Genomic DNA, 20,202 nt, shown 5'->3' on the forward strand with positions numbered 1-20,202 from the left:
AATTCTGTTAATCTATAATAACCCCTAAAAGTACACAGTGCAAATATTTGAACGGGTTCAGCCTGTCAGTATCTGATGATAGTGGTTACCATTCTTAACACCACTCTGGTTTGTGACTGTGGCTCTTTTGTGGAGACCCAGGCATCTGTTGCTAGAGAAGGCTGTTCCTCCCATCACTTGATATTATACTATCCTGTTGGTATGTTTTTCAAGTGCAATGACAGACTTCTTTTCTGATAGGACGACGTACCAAGTCTCCTCTGTGATCGCCTCATGTGAAAAGTCATGAATTTGGTCCATTGTCAGCCTGAATATTGGTGATGATGCCACTCTGTTTTGTTTTATTTTTTTTTTCATTTTAAAACAAGTACTTTATTGTTTTCAAAATTTTTATTTAAATTCCAGTTATTTAACATACAGTGTAATATTAGTTTCAAGTGTAGAATTTAGTGATTCATCACTTACATACAACACCCAGTGCTCATCACAAGAAGTGCCCTCCTTTATAGCCATCACCTATTTAACCCATTTCTCCCACCTTCCCTCTAGTAACCCGATGCCACTCTATTTTAATACAATTTTTTTTTAATGTTTCTTTAGTATTGAGAGACAGAGAGAGACAGAGCGTGAGCAGGGGAGGAGCAGAGAGAGGCAGAGACACAGAATCTGAAGCAGGCTCCAGGCTCTGAGCTGTCAGCACAGAGCCCGATGCAGGGCTTGAACTCACAAACCACGAGATCATGACCTGAACCAAAGTCGGATGCTTAACTGACTGAGCCACCAGGTGCCCTGATGCCATTCTATTTTAAGGGTTGGATCCTCTCTGGATCTGAATAGTAGCTTCCAATGTGTGATGTTCAAAATATTACTTCATAGTTTAATTTTAAGTGTTTGTTGGTAACTTGTAGTGATTCACCCTTTAAGTTTATTACAAGAGAGAATATGTACAGATTTTTCTATTTCTGCAAAAGTGTCATTGGAGTTTTGATAAGGATTGCATTGAATCTGTATTGCTTTGGGTAGTAGTGATATCTTGACAGTTTTAAATCTTCTAATCTATGAACACAGGATGTCCTATTTATTTGACTCTAATTTCTTTCAGACTACATTTTGTAGTTCTCAGTGTTTACATCTTTTGCCTTGGTTAAGTTTATTTCTAAATACTTTATTCCTTTTGATGCTATTATAAATAGAATTGTCTTAATTTCCATTTTGGATTGCCCACTGTTAGTGTATAGAAACACAAATGATGTTTGTGTGTTGATTTTATACCTTGCGACTTTGCTGAATTCATTTATTACTTTGAACTGTTTTTTGTAGAATCTTTAGGCTATTCTGCATCTGTGATGGGTTTTCATGTCATCTGCAAGTGGAGATATTTTTATTGATTTCTTTACAATGGATGCTTTTTATTTCTTTTTCTTGCCTAATTGCTCTGGTTAGGACTGAGAATACTATGTTGAACAGAAGTGGCAAAAGTGGGCATCCTTGTGATCCTAAAGGAAAATCTTTCAGCTTTCCACCATTAAAACGTTTTTTATTTGTGTTGGATTTTAATTTTCCTCTGTTGTAGGCCTTCATATTTGTCATTTTTAATAGCTCCATAATCTATTGAGTGGTTGACCATCATAGAACAGCACTTTACCTACTTACTGAAAATTCAGAATGTTATTTTTCCTATAATGAATAATGCTTCAATGAATACCTCTAACATACTTTTTGATTTTTAATTTTTCACCATTTCCTTAATGAAATGTAACTTTGTAGAAGCCTCCTGAACTATTTTGTGGTCAAGAATCAGTCTGACTTCAGCTCAGGTCATGATCTCACAGTTTATGGGTTCGAGCCCTGCATTGGACTCTGTGCTGACAGCTCAGAGCCTGGAGCTTGCTTCGGATGCTGTGTCTCCCTCTTTCTCTCCCTCTCTCCTGCCCATGCTCTTTCTCTCAAAAATAAATAAACGTTTATAAAAATTTTTTTAAAAAAGAAGAACCAATCTTTGTATTCAGATAAATTACCAAATAAACAGCTACTCTTATAACACCATTCATTCATTCATTCATTCAGCATCAACAATGTAATGGATTATCATGTATTCAGTAGTTGCCAAGACTAAGCATTAAAAGTTCAGTAGGACACCTCTCTGACCTGTAATATCTCATAGTCTAGTGGGAGACTCAGACTGGTCAAAAATAAATACTGCAGTATGATGAGCGATGTTGGCAAGATGTGGTAAATTACCTTAGTTGCATGAAATTGGTTTTGACAGCATTGTTGATTAGTATTCTTTATGACATAAGAGGTGTGGACATATTCATGTCGCATAAAATTTTTAAAAATAAAGTGTATAATAGACTTAATAATCTGACAGAATATGGCCCTATCTGGCTTATCCAACTTCTTTTCCTTAAAGTCTAAATCTTTCCAGGAGGTCTCTGATCCAGAGTTTGTTCATAGTTCCATGTGTCCTGTTGCATGAATGTGCTAACTCCCGGTGGCCAGTGACTGTGTCACATGCCTCACTTCTGTTCCACACCTATTACAGACTGCTGTGTTTGTAGTAAGTGTGGAAGGATTGGTGGCTCATCTGACGTGCTTTCAGTTACTTTTTTCCACCATTTTATACTTTCCATAGAACTTCATTAGCTGTCAGTTTACATTCTGTGATATTGGTGAAGTCAGTGCTATTTTAATTACATCTTGCCATATTTGTTTAGTAAAAACAAATTCAGGTTAAGAAAATATTTGTGAGATTATGTAATCCAATGGAGAATCTTAGAGTAAAAATATAAACATATAATCGATGGAACTAGAACCTACACAAAACAAAATAAAACCCCTCTTCGTAAATTTCTGGATGATCTCTGAAGTCATTGCAGAGGGGGGAAAAACAAAGAGATCCTTCTATATACCTAAATATTAAGTCAGGCTTTGGATACAATGACTCTGTTTTGCAAATAGCCGTTTATGGCTCCACCATTTTGAGTTTCATTAGCTAGCTATGAATTTGCCTCCTTTGCACTTGTGCATAAAAAACTGGCCCTTACTTTTAAATTTCTCAAAAAGGTAGTCTTGGAAACAGCTTTTGAGACTGATTTATTGGGAAATCTTGGGACTGATTTCTTCTCTCTTTTCATTTCTGAAACCTAAATAGCAGAACTATCCCTTGTTGTTTACAGCACTGTGCTAATTAGATTATGTATTTACTTTGCTAACACACACATATTGCTGTGTGGAGTCACTGTCCATTGCGATCCCCAAATGAAACAAGGTGGGGGGACTGAATCCGGGATTAACTGAGATGAATTTATCTCAGCTTTTCAAAACACTGTGTGAGCGCAGTATAATTCACTTGGACAACTGTGGAATGAAACTCTTGTTTTAGAGGCCATTAGATATTTCATGGGAACTGACTGCACAGACGAATATACGGTAAAGATGTTTCGGCAGGTGATAGAATTTGAGGTGGCATTCACATCACCAACTGAAATACAATTAATTTCTTCCAAGGTGATTTATAGCCTGACTTCTGTGACTGAGGAATTGATCCCTTGGCAGGTCTTTATGAAATAACACCACAGGCAGGGAAATTACATGCACACCTCAGGCTCTGCATTTATTTTATCAGCCTTCTTTACAGGGTGTGTATAATCTTGTTCTGCACAACTAACAAAAACCGTAGTTGTACTGTGTCATGACTTTAACTGTAGCTCTACTTTGTCATGAAAGACTTCCTCAGTTTCCAGACACAATGGCTACCACAGAGAGAAGCTTTCTTTCTTTGCACCCCCATTTCTAGTAACGTCATTACTGCATTGGACTCTTTGTATGAAGCCCTTTTGATCACATCAACAGTTAGTTCTAAGCTATCTATCTTAACTTCTAGCTTCGTCTGCAGAATTTGTGTGGTTAGCCTGAGACATATGCAGATAAATGGCCTCGGGTTCAGCTCTCTCCGACTTGGGACTAAACATGCTGCAGTACGCTGAACTGATGAATGTAGCTTCTTGGCAATATTGATGTTTCTGCAGTGGACTATAAACCTTTGGCTGGCTTGCTTTGCATTTCCATATTCACGTGCAGTGCTTGACCCCTGCCTCTCAGACGACTTCATCTCTCAGAAAACTTTGTTTTAAACAGAAAGACAAAATTGTTCTTCCTCACCCACTGCTCTTCTGCCCACTCACAATAAGAATCGTGTCTTTTGCCAGATGTAAATAGTGGCAACTCCCAATTCACAAACTGATTACAAAGTCAGTTAGTGGTTTTGAACTAGGAGTGTGTTTTCTAATGAGAGAAAACAATTCAGAGAATTGATGAGCCCATTGAAACTTCTTTAACCTGTAACATTCCAGCAGCTTAGTTGTATTTATACTTAAGATCCACCCCCCCCATGTTTCCCTGTGGAAAAATACCCTTGGTTCTGCTTCAGTATCATATGCAGCATAAACATTTTATTCTTAACTTCAGTAGAAAGCTAACTATGTCTTCCTATGTATCCTGGGAAAGTATATCAGGCAGGGTTCTTAGAAGCAATGGAGACTGGGTGAATGATTTAAGCAGCGAAAGAATATTTTGAGAAGATATTGGGTAGTTTCTGGAACTGCTGGAAGTTGGTAAAAAGGCAGGAATGAATAGAGACTATACAGCCAGATTCATAGTCAAGGTCATATGATATGATCAGTTCTATGCAGGGTAAATGGACCCTGTTGCTGAACGCAGGACAATGCTGGTTCACCCTGACCACCACAGTGGGACCAGACACTTGCTTCCAACGGTGTCACCTCGGCCTTTGCTGCCTCTGGCACTGGAAATTGTTGCTGTTGCCCTTACCCATGGTAATTTCTCTCTGCTCCTGCCTTTGTGTCTCCAGCTTTAGATCCAGGGTTGGCTAAGGCTAAGTCATGTGCTCATGCCTTAGCTGCAGGGGTGCTTGGAAGGCGAGTGTCACCCCCCTCCCCCCCGCCATTTTTGCCTTTATGTTGAAAGGTGTGGCTCTCATCAATACTCACATGATGATGAATTCCACAAACAAAGGAAGGAGGTCCAGATACTGGATATTCTCTGTCCTTGACCCTTCAATAAGGACAAACCTTCACTGTAAGAAGCCACAGTAGGGACTCAGGTAGAAGGGGAATGGTGAACACAGATGTCCATTTGCAGCTGCAGTTAATGAACTTGATGAAAACAAAGATGGCTGTGCCCTGGTGTCCAGGGACCCTTTCATTATGTGCTAACCAAAGCTAGAGACGTGACTTAAGGATTTAGGCATATTCGACCTCCCTGTGCATTTCTTGCTACTTAAAGATAAAATGCATTAAATTAAATTTTAACAGTTTGATTAACTAGGAGGAACAGATTTAGATTTATCTGTTTCCTAATTTATATATAGAATGAAATCTCACATTATCAGTTTGTCTTATATGGTTGGCTGGTTTATATATTTATTGATCAATTTCTGCCATTTTTAAAATTTATTTTTTATTTACAATTTTATATATAATATAATATATATTATATATTATATATTATATAATATATATAATATATTATATTATATAATATATATAATATATTATATTATATAATATATATAATATATTATATTATATTATATATATGGCTTATAAATTCCTGCCTGCTTATTTACATTGTCATTTTCCACTTCTGAGAGGCAATTACTTTCCATTCAGTTAGCTCTTTTTGTTTTTCTTTTTTTTTTTTTAATTTTTTTTTTTTTAACGTTTATTTATTTTTGAGACAGAGAGAGACACAGCATGAACGGGGGAGGGTCAGAGAGAGAGGGAGACACAGAATCTGAAATAGGCTCCAGGCTCTGAGCTGTCAGCACAGAGCCCGACACGGGGCTCGAACTCACGGACCGCGAGATCATGATCTGAGCCGAAGTGGGAGGCTCAACCCAATGAGCCACCCAGGCGCCCCGCTCTTTTTCTTTTTTAAAAAAAATTTTTTTTTTAGTAACGTTTATTTTTGAGAGAGAGAGAGACAGAGTGCGAGCAGGGGAGGGGCAGAGAGAGAGGGAGACACAGAATCTGAAGCAGGCTCCAGGCTCCGAGCTGTCGTACAGAGCCTGATGCTCGAACCCACAAACTGCGAGATCACGACCTGAGCCGAAGTCAGATGCTTAGCCGACTGAGCCACCCAGGGGCCCCCAGCTCTTTTTCTTATATTTACTTCCATATAGTTAATTAATACATTCATATTGATATTTCTTTTTTTTTTTTTTTTCAATTTTGCACATTAAACATTGAATTCCTATGAAGGAAGTTAAGGAGTTAGCTCTGGGGTTTTCTGTTTTGTTTTGTTTTTAGGAGTTAGCTTTGTTTTATTCTCCTTCACTCTCTAAGATAGTTGTATCTCAGCTTACTTTCACTGTAAATATTTTTCACAGCTAAGCTATACAGTGTACTATGACTTTATATTCTGTTATGCGCAACATACTTAAGTTCCTTTTTTTGATTCATTTATTCATCCCCAAATTCTCAAATAAGGTCAGACACAACAGCTTTTGTCTCTCAGTTCTTACATGTGCACATATGTGTGTATGACATTTTTCTCCAGAACTTTCTGCTTGCGTGCTCCATTCTGGACTTTACTCTTGAGACCTTATGCACAGCTGTGGACCTGGAATTTTCTTTTACTATCATGTTGGGAATTCTCAATTGACCTGGATGGGTGGCATCTCCCTTGGTTTTGTCTCTCTTTTGCGGAGGCACATTGCCCAGTTGCTTCTTGAGAAAGAGTGTGTATGATGTATTTTTTTTTTTGAGATCTGGCAAGTGTGAAAATATCATTTAGTCTCTCCTCATACATGATTGGTATAGAATTTAAAGTTGGAAATTATTTTCCCTGAGAGTTTTGGAGGCCTCATTCCATTTTGTCTGCTTCCAATTTTATTATTGAATTGTTGGAAGCTTTTCTGTTTCTGGTTATTTTACACGTGACTTTTTTGAGCGGAGGGAGGAAGCCTTTAGAGTCTTTCCTTTTAGTCTCCTAATATTCTGAGAATCCATCATAACGTGCCTTGTTTTTGTAACTTTTTTCATTTATTGTGAAGATTTTGTAGGGGGTGGTGGAAGATAATTTTCTTCCCATTGTTTTTTGTATTCTTTCTTTTTTGGAACCCTTGTCAAATGCTGGAACTTTTGTATTTTTCCTTCAGTTTATTAAAAAATTTTTTTTGACCTCTGTTTTTTATTTTTTCTTCTACTCCAGGGTGCATTTACTTTTATTATTTTCTAACCATTCTATGGATTTTTTATATCTATGATCATAATATGAATTTTTAAGAATTCTTTCCTGTTCACTCAATATTTCTATTTTTATAGCATCCTCTTCTTTTTTGCTTTATGGATGCAATATCTTTTACCCTTCGGAGTTAATAATGTATATATGAAGTTTCCAAAGCTTCTAGCATTGACTCTGTTTCCTTTTAAAGTTTCTATTTGTCATGTTAGACTCTTCATCACATGTCTGGTGATTGCTGTCCATTTGATATACGTGGAGACACTGAAAACTGATTGGAAGTTCTCTGCATGAACAAGTTGACAAGCTCTCTCTCTCGTCAACTGGTGGTCTTACTATTGGATGGCTTTTTCTTTTCAGAAGCCCCCTTTGTCTGTAGTTTTAGTAACAGTAGATCTCTTTACTCGGGCTGGTTAGTTTCTCTAGAAAAGTCTTCTAATTTCCTATGTGACCGGTGCTGTAGAAACCCAGCAAGGGAAGGGGCTGTGGATCTCTCCATTCAAAGTGTCCACTTTCACTCAGTCCTCTCTTTCAGTGTGATGTCTCTACTAGGTCATTGTTCCTAGTGTCCTGAGTCCAGCCAGACCTTCTTGGGTTTAACTTTTGCAAGGAGCAAACCTGAGATGGAGGGAGAGATAGTTTACAGGCTTCATGGTGGAAGAAGGATCTGGAAGTTTGCTCCTTAAAACATCTTGCAAGCAGTACTCTGGTTTTCAGTGGCATCTCCACACTGCCCTCTCCATCCAGCCTGGACTTTTGATGAAACTGTGCCTGAATTTGCACTTTCCTAAGGTTCCTAAGTAACCCATATTGGCTTACTTCTTCATGACGGTTCTGTCTGTAGACATTTAAGTTTTGTCTGTCCTTGCATTGCAAATTTACTCATCATTGGCCCATCTGATTTCTATTTTCCAGAATTTTTTTCCATTAAGTTTCTTCTCTTCCATTCTCTTTCTTGTTATATGTATATCTCTGCCTCTTGCTAAGTGTCATTTAGTGGCATTTTAGAGGGAATAGAGTTAAGCACATGATTGTAATCTACCATATACAACTGAAAATCCCTGTTAGTGAACTTTTGATATCTGGCCTTTCAATTTGGATTCATGTTGTCTGGTCCATTAAAGAAAAGTTTATTTGGTTATTCCAAGATGGATTCCATTTATTGTACTTTTCAGTTTCATCCAAAAATGGAGCCTTTTTCCTGTTATGTACTCATTGTCAAAATGAGCTAGTTGTCACCCTTTCTTGATTTGAGTAGATAACGGGAAAAAGGCTCAGTTATCTCTAAAGTATAAATTCTAAGTGTGACCTCAAACCCAGTCACAAAAATATCATACAATTTCTTTCTTTTTTTTTAATGTTTATTCATTTTTGAAAGACAGAGAAAGACAGAGCACAAGCTCTGTGGGGCGGAGAGAGAGGAGGACACAGAATCTGAAGCAGGCTCCAGCCTCTGAGCTGTCAGCACAGAACCCGATGTGGGGCTCGAACTCACGAACTGCAAGATCATGACCTGAGCCAAAGCTCAACCGACTGAGCCACCCAGGTGCCCCATATACACTTTCAACATTGTAAAGAAATAACTTCCACTTTCTATGCTTTTCCATAACCTTAATCTCACTTGGTTCAGTCTTTCTTGGATTTTGTACTAGTTTGATTTGAGTTGTGTCCAAGGTGGAAAAACATTCTTTTCTATGTGGTCCCACTTGTATTGTGCAGGACACTGCGTTTTTATGAGTTATCTCTGTAGATTGTACAGAACAACATTAGACCATGACATCTTCTCCATTTCTAGGATAAAATCACTCCCTCTTATGAAATGTGGGAGCATTTATAATGTGCCAGAGCTTACATTATTGGACATGTAAACACCATAGCAGAATCTGGACCGTATATAATCTCTTTCAACTTTGTCTTTAAATAGTACTTCCATTTTAACAGTAGCAGGTAATTTTTTTCTTTTACAATGTTTAACATATTATTAAGGTATAGCAAAGATTGTAAAATTATTATGGGCCTAGTCAATCACCGTAAAGCAAAGAGGAAGCTAATTCAAATTTTAAAGGTTTTGTGTCCTGCAGGATTTGAATGAGTATCAGGGAATCTGATCTTATTCCTAATCTAGAGTTTAGAACATCTTTTTTTTCGAAAAACAAAATAATGTTTACCTTCACATGATAGAATTAATATTCTCCTGTTTCAAGCGCTCCATGTTCTTTGTTGATAAATCAAGACTGAGAGCATATAGAAGTTCAGAGAGGAAACATTCTGTTCGAAGGTTCTTGTTTTCATCACGATAGGTAGAGTGCTAGGCATCTGTTTTGTGCTAAAGCTTACTAGAAGTGTCACTGCCTCTGAGCAACAAGCAGGAAATACTTCTGTCCTTAAAACCAAAAATAGGTGCTCTTTCTCATTATCATAACTCAAAAGATCATCTTTTTTAATGAGATGGGCACATCCCCTGTGGTTTTCACAGATTTAAGAATCAGATTATTTAATGCAGAGCTTGGAGAAAAATAGCTCTGATAAGATAGATAATGGAAATTTTACTGAACGCTGAAACAAGAACTTTATCTTTCTGCATTTTTCACCTTTTATTTTTCATTTATTATTTTTGATGATTCCTAAAGAGATTCATTCACCTGTCTTATTTTAAGATGTCAGTACATTTACATAATTCTTGCTGTATATTAACTTCAAAAGATCATCACTGCAGAGAAAAAAAATTGCTCACAAGAAGAACTGGATGTGTTAGGATTTAGGTATACTGTATACTTTAGACAGTTGTACAAAGTATTGTGTATTAATGTGTTGGCAGTTGGAAAGGTAAAAATTGCTACTTTGCTGATTTTAGAAAGTTCTGCCTGTGTTTTAGAAAGTGGGGCAAGGGAAACTAAAGAGAAGCAAGTAGAAGTAATTTAAGGGAAATAAAGTAATGTATTTGAAAGTGCTTTATAAACTTCCGAATAACATAAAGATGTTAATTACTGTTTCTGCAAGCCTTGACTTAAAGAGAGAAGAAAGATCCAAAAAGATTCAAAAAAGAAAAAAAATGGGAAAAAGAGAAAAGAACTAACTCGGATAAGAAAACGTTCAGAAAGAAACACATTGAAAATACCATAATGGGGGGGAGGTTACGTTCTAGCTTTTTTTTAAATCTGAAAATGCAGTAGTACTTATACTTCTTATTTAAGCAGTTAAGTTAAAAACATTTTATAAACCAAAAGTTCTGCTGAAAATAATTTGGGGAAGGAATCTTATCATATGAGTTGGCAAGAATTGGGTGGAAACCACAAGGCAGATGACTTTCTCAGCTCTAAATAAAGATCTGTGTGTCATAGGGGCTTCTGTGCGGTGCTTCCACTTAATTAAGGTTTAATTTACATTTGTTGATATCATCTGAGCTGTACATTTTGTTCTTATTCACACCTTTACAAGGTAGGTATCATTAACCCATTTTACAGATGAGGCATAGAGGGTAATCGACTTGCCCCCAACCACTTAATTCTCCAGTGGCAAAACCCTCATTCATCCAACCCTTGAGTTTATTCCCACATCCCCACAGATGCTTCACGGCAGAGCAATTAATTCCATTGTGTTTCTAGATACATGGCTTATTGGATCTCTCTAGAAGAAGTCCTTGTTAAATAACAGTAGTCAACTTACAAATATCACCCCAGGGCATGTTTTAGGCCTGGCTGTGTTTGTACTAATTGACTTCAAACGAACCCTACTATTTGCATTCTGTAAGAACCAAGGAATAAACAAAGAAGACATCTCAGCTGCCCAAGTATAGGTTCAGAATCTGTGCACTGTGCCCTTCACACCTTATCTGGAGTTTGGTATTTTAAGTTTCATTCTCTTCTAAATTTTATTTGGTTTCCAAAATCATAGCTGACTTGAGAAAGGGAAAGGTTCCTACTCTGACCGCAATGAGACTTGACTCTTGAGGGTTGGGGCGAGGGCGAGGAGATAATCAAACTATGAAAGGCAGACAAAGTGTCTCCTGGAGCAGAGCAGTCAGCGGCCTTTGAGTAGAAGAGCAGACAGCCCTCTGTGCCTCCGAAGCTTGTCTCGCCACTGGCCTTCATAGGCAGGTGTGTTCCATTTACCAGCAGTGCGCACAAAACCAGTATTGCACCCTGTCCCTCTATTCCATTGATTGTTTCTTCCTCTAGGATCCTGACTCTGCTTGGTTCTAGACCTGGATCTGTAACTTGGATTTCACCTTTAGCTCTCCAGGGTGTTTTTATACCTGTACTTTCCTTGCTGTTTGAACCTCAGCAATCTTAGTTTTGATTCTCAGTGTCCTGTTGGCTTTGGGAGGAACTCCAATCCTGCCAGCTCTGGTCATGGCCGTAGAAACTCAGCCTCTGCCCAGTATCCCCTGAGCCAGCTCCTTTAGTTCAGTGTTTTCATGTTCCAACGGAGCAAGATAATTGGTAGTCATATTGATGATCCCATGTCACCAAAGATGAATTATATTCTGTATGTTCCAAGAAGGCATTACATTTTAGAAAAAAAATTTAATCCAGTACGGTTGAAGCTAAACCCATTTTATTACTTAGATGGGTAGTCAGTCCTTCAACTGTTATGAAAATCTTGATCATTCTCAAGATCTTCTTCCTCCTTGCGGTTTCTAAAAAGCAGAAATTATATAGTATTATAACAGCATAGTGAGGCAGAGAATTATAATGAGTTATAGAATATTTTTGAGGAGCATAACCAATTTTTTTTAGTAGCTTGCACCAGCTTTCTTATCAAAAAATGGTTCATTAAACAAAGTCTTTTTTTTAACATTTTGTTTACAGATTTGTCTTTTAGGTCAATAGCAGCAAATACTTAAGTAGAGATGCTACAATATCATAAAATAGTTAAAAAGGGAGATAGTGGAGCAAGTGGTTGTTGACATGAAATGTTTATTTTGGGGAGAATTCTTGGCATTTTTGCCTCACATCAGCATAATAAGGGTTTGTAGAAGAGGAGGGAAACATTAATGTATTTGTTGAGGATAAATGGCCCTGTAGAGCATTTGTGTTAGTGAATATATTATGGATAGTCCCATAAATATAGTAATTAAAAAGTTGCACACTAAACATTTTGTGGACTGGCATAAATATCCCTCTTCTCCCCTCAATGGCCTGCATTTGAGTGAATAGTGCATTGTTCCTCTTGGTTTCTTAGTATTCTTAAAAATAGGAAAAAGAATGGTAGTCTCAAAGATTTGTTTCCTTCTTGGGGTATTGGCTGATCAGATGGGCAGAAACAGATTTGATGTTTTTAGGACTGAGTTATTTTTTTACAGTCAGAAAAATGTCCCACAATACCTACTAAAAAAAAAACAACAACAACAAGCAAACAAAACAAAACAAAAAGCAGCAACAACCCACGCTTCCTGGCTTTGGGAAATTTAATCATTAAAGTTATTTCCAGACAGTACCGCAGTGTGCTGGCATATAATGTGTAAAATGTGTTCAGTAGGATCAGTGATACCACAGAGCTTATGTGTTGTAAAAGACACGAAATGATGAATAATATAAATATATATTAGGGACAAAAACATAGACCTGTAGTGAGTGAATTTTCTGGATTTTCAAGGAAGCCAGACTTGATTATCTCATTACTATCTGTTGCCCCAGTGGGTTGAACCTGAGGAGGTTGCTGTGTGAATGAGCATCTGGGAGGAGAGGCACCATGCTGTTAGAGTAATGACGTCCTGTCCTTCACACAGAAGGGTAACAAAGAAGGCAGACAGATGTAAAGTGGGCAATTTCTATTCCTTTGCATGCTCAAAATGTTCGCACCTAGCTACTTTCCCATTTATGAGGCATCCTGTTTTTCATAATTTCATTTTTTCTGAATCCTCTTACCACACTATATGCATTTATGAGTTCATAAAGATTTTTTTCTGTGAGGAGGAGAGTAAATGCAGTTGAGTCTGATTTGCAGCTTGGCTTTGAGTCAATTAGGTTGAGAAAAGAAGGAATAGACTATTCCTGTTCTCACCATTTAATTAGCCTCTTTACCTCTTAGTTGTGAGAGCTCTTGACTTATGTACTGGCTTGTCGATTTATTCCATACTTGTTGACTGCTTGCTATGAATCCTATGCCCTGGGGATGCAAAGAGGAATGGCCCAGTTAGGTTTCTGATCTCTTTCAAACCATGTCCATCCTGGCTGACTTAATGACAGTGACATGTTTATCTAGAATTCTGAAATTCAGCCATCTTCCAAAGATGGCCTGGAGATGTTCATAGTAACAGAATAGACCAGCTCTGGAAGCCTCACAGCTTTTGAGATCACAAAATCTGCCTACAAAACATAAAATCTACTTTTTAAGGTGTTTTCCGTTGCATTAGACTTTCTTTCTTTTTTTTTTTTTCTTCAACGTTTATTTTATTTTTGGGACAGAGAGAGACAGAGCATGAATGGGGAAGGGGCAGAGAGAGAGGGAGACACAGAATCGGAAACAGGCTCCAGGCTCTGAGCCATCAGCCCAGAGCCTGACGCGGGGCTCGAACTCACGGACCGCAAGATCGTGACCTGGCTGAAGTCGGACACTTAACCGACTGCGCCACCCAGGCGCCCCTGCAGTAGACTTTCTAATGAACCTTGCTGTTGTGTATTTATTGGAGTGCTTTCCAAGAACTAAGTCACTTCCCGCACTTCTGAATTTGCCAGAACCTGAGGTGGAAAGTGGGCAGGAGCCTGAGGGGGATGGCGTTGCTGCTGTCTGAAGAAGCATTACGCTGGGCAATCTCAGAGGCAGGAGCCATGGCCAACTGTACTCCCTTTCCTTGTCTTTATTTTCAAATGTCTGACTCTTCATTTTTATTCATCTGGTCATGCTTGGAGGGGTCTTTGAATCGAAGCATCTTCTGAAGCCTTGTGAGATGATGGTGGGTACTGGTTTCACTGAATGAAACTTATGTAAACCTTTGGCAATGTTGGCACCCCAAGCCAAAGGTCATTTTAAGCAGATCGTTCTTCTGGATGTTTTACTTACAAGATGCTTTTTCATACTGCTAAGTTCTATCGATGTGCTCGCCTCAAGATGCCCCTATCCGTCCTGATATGCACTGGTGTATGTGTTTATTTACCTTAAAATAGGGTTGGGCTGTTTCAATTTTGGAGGGTAGCATGAGTAAGAAACCAAGATTTTCAAGATCGAGGTTGTCAAACAATTTACATGTCAACCCTTTCTCAGTAAAGAGCCTTTCCAGCTGTTTTATCTACAGCATTATTGTCATTTCATCTATTGCCTCCAACATCCCAATGCTCTTACCTACAACCTTACTGTAACTAGGTTTGTCTTTATTCCTCTAATTCTAATATTCTTCTAATATCAGAGGGTTGTGGATTTCAGTGCCTGGCATATAGGAGTGTTCAGTGTATGTTTTTTAAATGAGAAATTAATAATGACAGCAAATCAACGTGATGTCTACAAAAATGAGCAGAAGTAATCTTTGCATTCAGTTGACTTCAGGAGGGGACATGAAGGGGGCTTCTGGGGTGCTGATAATGTTCTAGGTTTTGATCTGGTGTGTTCAGTTTAGGAAAATTCATTGAGCTGTTTACTTAATGGTATGTGTACTCTTTCTATATTTATGTAATACTTCAATGGAAAGTTTGCTTAAAAAGTCAGTCTGATGTCTTCTCTACCCAGTACAGCAGATTTCTTTTTTCTCTCAAGCTTTTAGAGTTTTTACAGGATATTAGTTCAGATGTCACAACAAAGAACCAGGCTAGCGTTGTTCCTTGACTTTAAGGAAGAGTTGAGGGGAACACCAACAAAATGTGGGTGGGATTGCCTGGTCTTCTGAAGAGGGCCAGGGAGGGCCAGCCCTGATGGATAGACTTGCAGTGACCTGCACTTCTGTCACACTTATTACAGGGGCCACATGCTAACCATCAGTAGGCTCTGTGCGTGCCTGCAGTGACAGGGGGACTTCATCTTGCATGTGACTATGAATAATTCATAAATGTGGTTAGCTGGAAATTTGTGGTCATCATTAGCATTTTAATGAAAAAAAAATGCAGTCATTATCCTAAATCTGTTTTGTTTCTACTTTTTTTTTTTTTTTTTTTTTTTGTCTCACCCCACCCCCACCCCTATCCCTCACGACAGCTAACCATCTCAGTCTTTCCTGAGTACTTGGAAACTGCCGAGGCCCCTGCTAATGTGCTGACTGGTCGCTATGGGCAGACGGTACCCGGAGGCTCACTGTCACCCAGGCAGCTCATGTACGTATGGGATTGGTCCCTCTTCTTTTTTCCTTTAAGTTTCATTGTAGACTATTGCAGTAAAGGTTTGTAACATTTAAATGAGAGTGTTTAGAAATGCAGGAGGATGCGTTGCTCTAGGGTATGTTTTTAATATTGAATGATGGGAAATGTTATTTAAATTAGGCTTTTTCTAATCCAGTGCCCTAGAAAGCCAGAAGTATGTATCAGCAGTCTGCCTCTTCTGTTTCAATGCATCCGCTCATAGATAGGGTTTTTTTTTTTTTTTAAGTTTTCCTTTTCATCACAATATATAACATTTGAAACAGTAGGAGTGCCATAAATTAAAATCATTTCCCACTGATTTTTACAATTCTTTTAAGTAAAAAAATTCCTGGACCAAGAAGAGAAGTCCTCTGGGCATGGCGTTGTTGAATACGTGTTAAGGAGAGAGCCCCCGACTCTTTATTTGTTAGCATTCTCCAAAGGAGGAAACTCCTGATTTCCTCAGCGATGACTTTCAGTGTCTCACAAAACTTGTTTTTCCAATTATAGTCTTTCAAGAATGGCTACTGTTGTGGCCTGTTCCTGTGTGTCTCTATCTCAGATTAATTTAGGAGAAAAATTATTATTTCCCCTTTAATAATCTCTCCTATTTCTATAAAGGAGAGTTTGTCTTAAACTTATTTTTTGCCCCATTTAGACTTTTAGTAAAGTTTGGGCCAGCTGTTTACATATTTATTTGCTTTTGTTGCTTCCTTTGGACCTCTGGAATTTTGGCTTCAAATCAGGGGTGTGCTTGGGGTAATTTCCCAGAGTGCCTTTGCTCCCGTATTCTTTTCAATGTTTATTCATATCAAGTCCCATTTCCTTGTACACCTCCATGTTTTTCTTCATAGAAAAGTTAGAACTGCCCTCAAACCCTCCCCCAGACCATTGCTTCTAAAATATAAGCTAGGTTGTTAGAAGCAGTGGAGGAAGGGAGAGCTGACAACAGAGCAGAGATTCAGACCAACCACCAGCGATAACAGCCCACAGTGGGGGGATAAACAGCTTTTACACGTATACTTTAGTATCTTCCAACAGCATTATTATGTTACCCTAAAATTAGCAGTTTTCATAGTGAACATCAGAAAAAATTTACCCTTATACACTGTAAGATAGAGGTCAGCAAACTAGCCCATGGGCCAAATCCAGCCTACACCTGTTTTTGTAGGACCTGACAATTGTTTTTATATTTTTAAATGGGTATATAAGCACCTACATAATCTACTTTGCCTCTTGGGCCTCAGAGCCTAAACTATCTGCGATCTGTCCTGTTGAGAAAAAATTTGCCTATTCCTGCTGTGAAAAAGAAGTTGGAAGCCATGTACTATGATTGAAACATATGAATTTGTTATTTTTTGACCAGTTTTGTCCTACAAAAATGCTAATTTTATGTGGTTCAATCTAATATACTTTGAAGAAATTCATCTTTCAAAATGGTTAAAAGTTTGAACGTTGTCAGGGTTCTCAGGGTGGAAGAAGTAAATTTACTTAGAAAATTATGTATGTGGACCAGCTCATCGTTCACTGTCTGCGTGAGTGATTCACCATACATCTTTGGAGCTTTCCAAGGGGGCTTTGAGCTTCACAGCAGACTGGGCTGTTGAGTAGTTGAACGGAAGCATTTCTTCTTCACTTGACTTAGGAAGAACTCTCTAGGAGAAAAACGTCCTTGTTTTACCCTTCCTGGGTGCCAGGGATGTGCTAGCCTTTCCCAGAGGCCTCTGCTGTGCATGGTGCTTTTTTCCGGGTGGGAACGAAGATGAGTGGCTGCATTTTGTGGTGGGCACACAGATGATTCCTTGGAACTAGAATGTAGTTCTCACCCTTTCGTGCCTTTCGTCTCCTTCTTAATAGTGTTGTTGCACCCTTAGTTCCATATATTAAAAAACCGTCATTTATTTTCTGTGGTGTGCTTTCCGTTCTCCCCTTTCTCCCCCCTTGTATCTCCCTTCTCCTGATTACGAAATAAGATTTGCTTGTTGAAACCTCCAGCTGACGTTCTTTAGTGGCCACTCTTAGTGGTAGGAAACATTACCCTCAGCTGCTCTGTCTCCTGTCACCTGAGGCAAGAAAATTAAGATGACCTGGGGTTTCTGGACCGGTACTAGGTCTGAACAGGGCCACAATGTTCCCTGGAGGAGAGAAAATATTTCAAGGGAAAAGAAATTCTCTGTAGAGTTTATGATTTTGTCCTTAAGTGTGGTCAGAACCATCAGTCCAGGGTTGATAGTATACAGTGCTGTGCTCTGAACAATTTTTGAGGCTCATATGGCAAATTGGAGTTTTAGATTTTCAATGTTTCTGTCTTAGGATCATCATTTTCCCTTTCAGCGCTGTCTTCTTTCGGGATAGGATGCTGTTCTTTGGTGGAATGGGGCATGGCATCCATTGAACACCAGAATAAGAAGTCAATAGCTAGAGGTGATCTCCCCACTCTTTTCATGCAGATATTAGTGCTTGCGTTGAGACTAGAGTTTGAAAACTATCCTGGGACTGGCTAATAAGATTGCATCCTTGTTTTTTTGTGTGTTCGCACCTAGCCATTCTCCTGCGTGCCTTCAGCTGTGCCAGCTGTAGCTGTCAGGATCTGGACTGTGGCCATAGTCTCCTGACCTCTGGCCTGCAGTCCCTCTCCCCGCAAATTGGACTCATACATCCGGCCAAATTCACCTAATGGCATCCCTGTGGAGAATGTTTCGTGCATCCCCACTCGTCTAGAAGGTCACCCTGACATTTGAGTCCTCCACGTTTTCTTTCGCTGCCCCTTATTTTAGTACCCCTGACTCATGGTTAATAATAGTTTTTGTTGGTAGTATTCCTCCTCAGCAGATATCTTACATTAGCCTCAGTGGGCTCCTCCCACCGAGACATACTGGTGCCTTTGGGTCCCTGTGCCGTTCCCTCTCTGGAATTCAGATCCATCTTTTGACCACCTGCTGCAACTCTACTGTGGCTTTAGGGTGTAGCAGAATTGCCCTCATTCCCAGGAAGCTTCCCTGGTTTCCCAGATAGTAGTAGCACGTGCCCAGGTAGCTCTTAAATCTCCCTCCTGGGGCACCTGGGTTAAGCGCAGGTTAACCTGGCGCAGCCGGTTAAGCGTCCGACTTCAGCCAGGTCACGATCTCTCGGTCCGTGAGTTCGAGCCCCGAGTCAGGCTCTGGGCTGATGGCTCAGAGCCTGGAGCCTGTTTCGGATTCTGTGTCTCCCTCTCTCTCTGCCCCTCCCCCGTTCATGCTCTGTCTCTCTCTGTCCCAAAAATAAATAAACGTTGAAAAAAAAATTTTTTTTTAAAAATCTCCCTCCTGAAGCTTATGTCCCAAATGGCTCTTTATATTTTGGAATCTTTATATACTTGGTCTGAACTTTGACACTGAACTCTTTTTTCACTTCCCTCGTCTTCTCTGCCTGTGAGGACAGCGCTTTATCTATGGTAGATCCTTAGATAATTGTAGCATCACTTTGGGTTTGGGATGCGATCTGATAATTGTCTGCAGGAAGCCCCCGTGAGCATTTTCGAGAGCTCTGGGCCGAGCTTGCCTCCAGGGCAGTCCGTTGCTTCAACACATGCTGCTCACCTACCCCTGGCTCTGCTTCCACCTTCCTTTCCCTCTCTGAGGGTAGCTGTTTCCTCCTTTTCTGCACTTAAGAAATTTCTGTTTAAAACGTTTAAACAGTGACAGGCACACACAACCGTTTCTTTTGGCCTTCCCTTCTTGACTTCCTTGGTGTCATTAATGAAAGGCTTCGTTTTGTTTTGTTTTTTAAGTTTATTTATTTTGAGAGAGAGAGAGAGCAGGGGAGGAGCAGAGAGAGAGAGAGAGAGAGGGAGAGAGAGAAATCCAAGCAGTCTCCATGCTATCAGCGCAGAGCCTGACATGAGGCTCAATCTCATGAACCCTGAGATCATGACCTCGGCCAAAATCAAGAGTTGGATGCTTAACCGACTGAGCCACCCAGGTGCCATGAAAGGCATTGGTTTGTAAAGATTCATTGTGTTGTCCCCATTTCACAGATAAGAAAACTGACGCTTGAAACAGAAAAGTAACTTGTCAGAGCAGAGTTGCAGTTTGAGCCTGGGTTTTATCCCCTCCACCCCACCCCGCCTGACCTTGTCCCCATCTGTATTCTCTCCTACGCTGGGGTTGTCTAGTGACCTGGTGATCATTTATTTAGGTGGTTTCCACTCACAAGTTCTCCACACCAGGGCTTTTGGTAAATACAGGTCTTAAAGACCTACAAGATTCAGCATCAAAGAATGCCGACATCTGTCTCTCTCTCTTACCTCTTTTAAACTCGGGAGCCACAAATGACACAGAGGCCTTAAGAGAGCACTTTGTGTAGAAAGAGTAATAGTAATACCATAATGGTAATAACACTTTTAAGTCATACAAGTAATACATGTTTAATATAGAAAAAATTAAAGATAAAGAGAAAATAAGCTCTTACACCTCCACATACCAAGAGATTAACCATTTTATGCCTTTGTTGAATACCCTTCTGTAAGTCAAATATTCTCTCTCGATATATTTATTTTCTGATTATTTACAGAAATGGGATAGTGTCGTCCATGGTGTTTACTCAACAAAGTGTCATAAATATCTTTCTAGACTAGTACGTTTACTTTCCTGGCAGCTTAAAACCAGCTGTGGCCAGCGGTAGACTATCT

The 20,202-nt window shown here is 39.3% G+C and overlaps 1 protein-coding gene across 17 annotated transcripts in view; it reads left to right on the forward strand.

Annotated features, from left to right (window-relative positions):
* Positions 1–20,202, forward strand: part of APBB2 (amyloid beta precursor protein binding family B member 2) — a 381,239-nt gene that overhangs the window by 129,209 nt on the left and 231,828 nt on the right. For 11 of the 17 annotated variants that reach the window (XM_043572780.1, XM_043572783.1, XM_043572784.1 and 8 more), the window contains one exon: positions 15,394–15,509. The exons of 5 other annotated variants lie outside the window; for them this stretch is intronic. In XM_043572780.1, coding sequence (XP_043428715.1) covers positions 15,464–15,509 — 46 coding nt within the window. In that variant the 5' untranslated portion in view covers positions 15,394–15,463. Of the gene's footprint in view, positions 1–15,393; positions 15,510–20,202 lie in introns of those variants that run through there. One more of the 17 variants, XM_043572788.1, reaches the window with a different exon arrangement.

Source organism: Prionailurus bengalensis, chromosome B1 (genome assembly GCF_016509475.1).
Source record: "Prionailurus bengalensis isolate Pbe53 chromosome B1, Fcat_Pben_1.1_paternal_pri, whole genome shotgun sequence".
Lineage (NCBI taxonomy): Eukaryota > Metazoa > Chordata > Mammalia > Carnivora > Felidae > Prionailurus > Prionailurus bengalensis.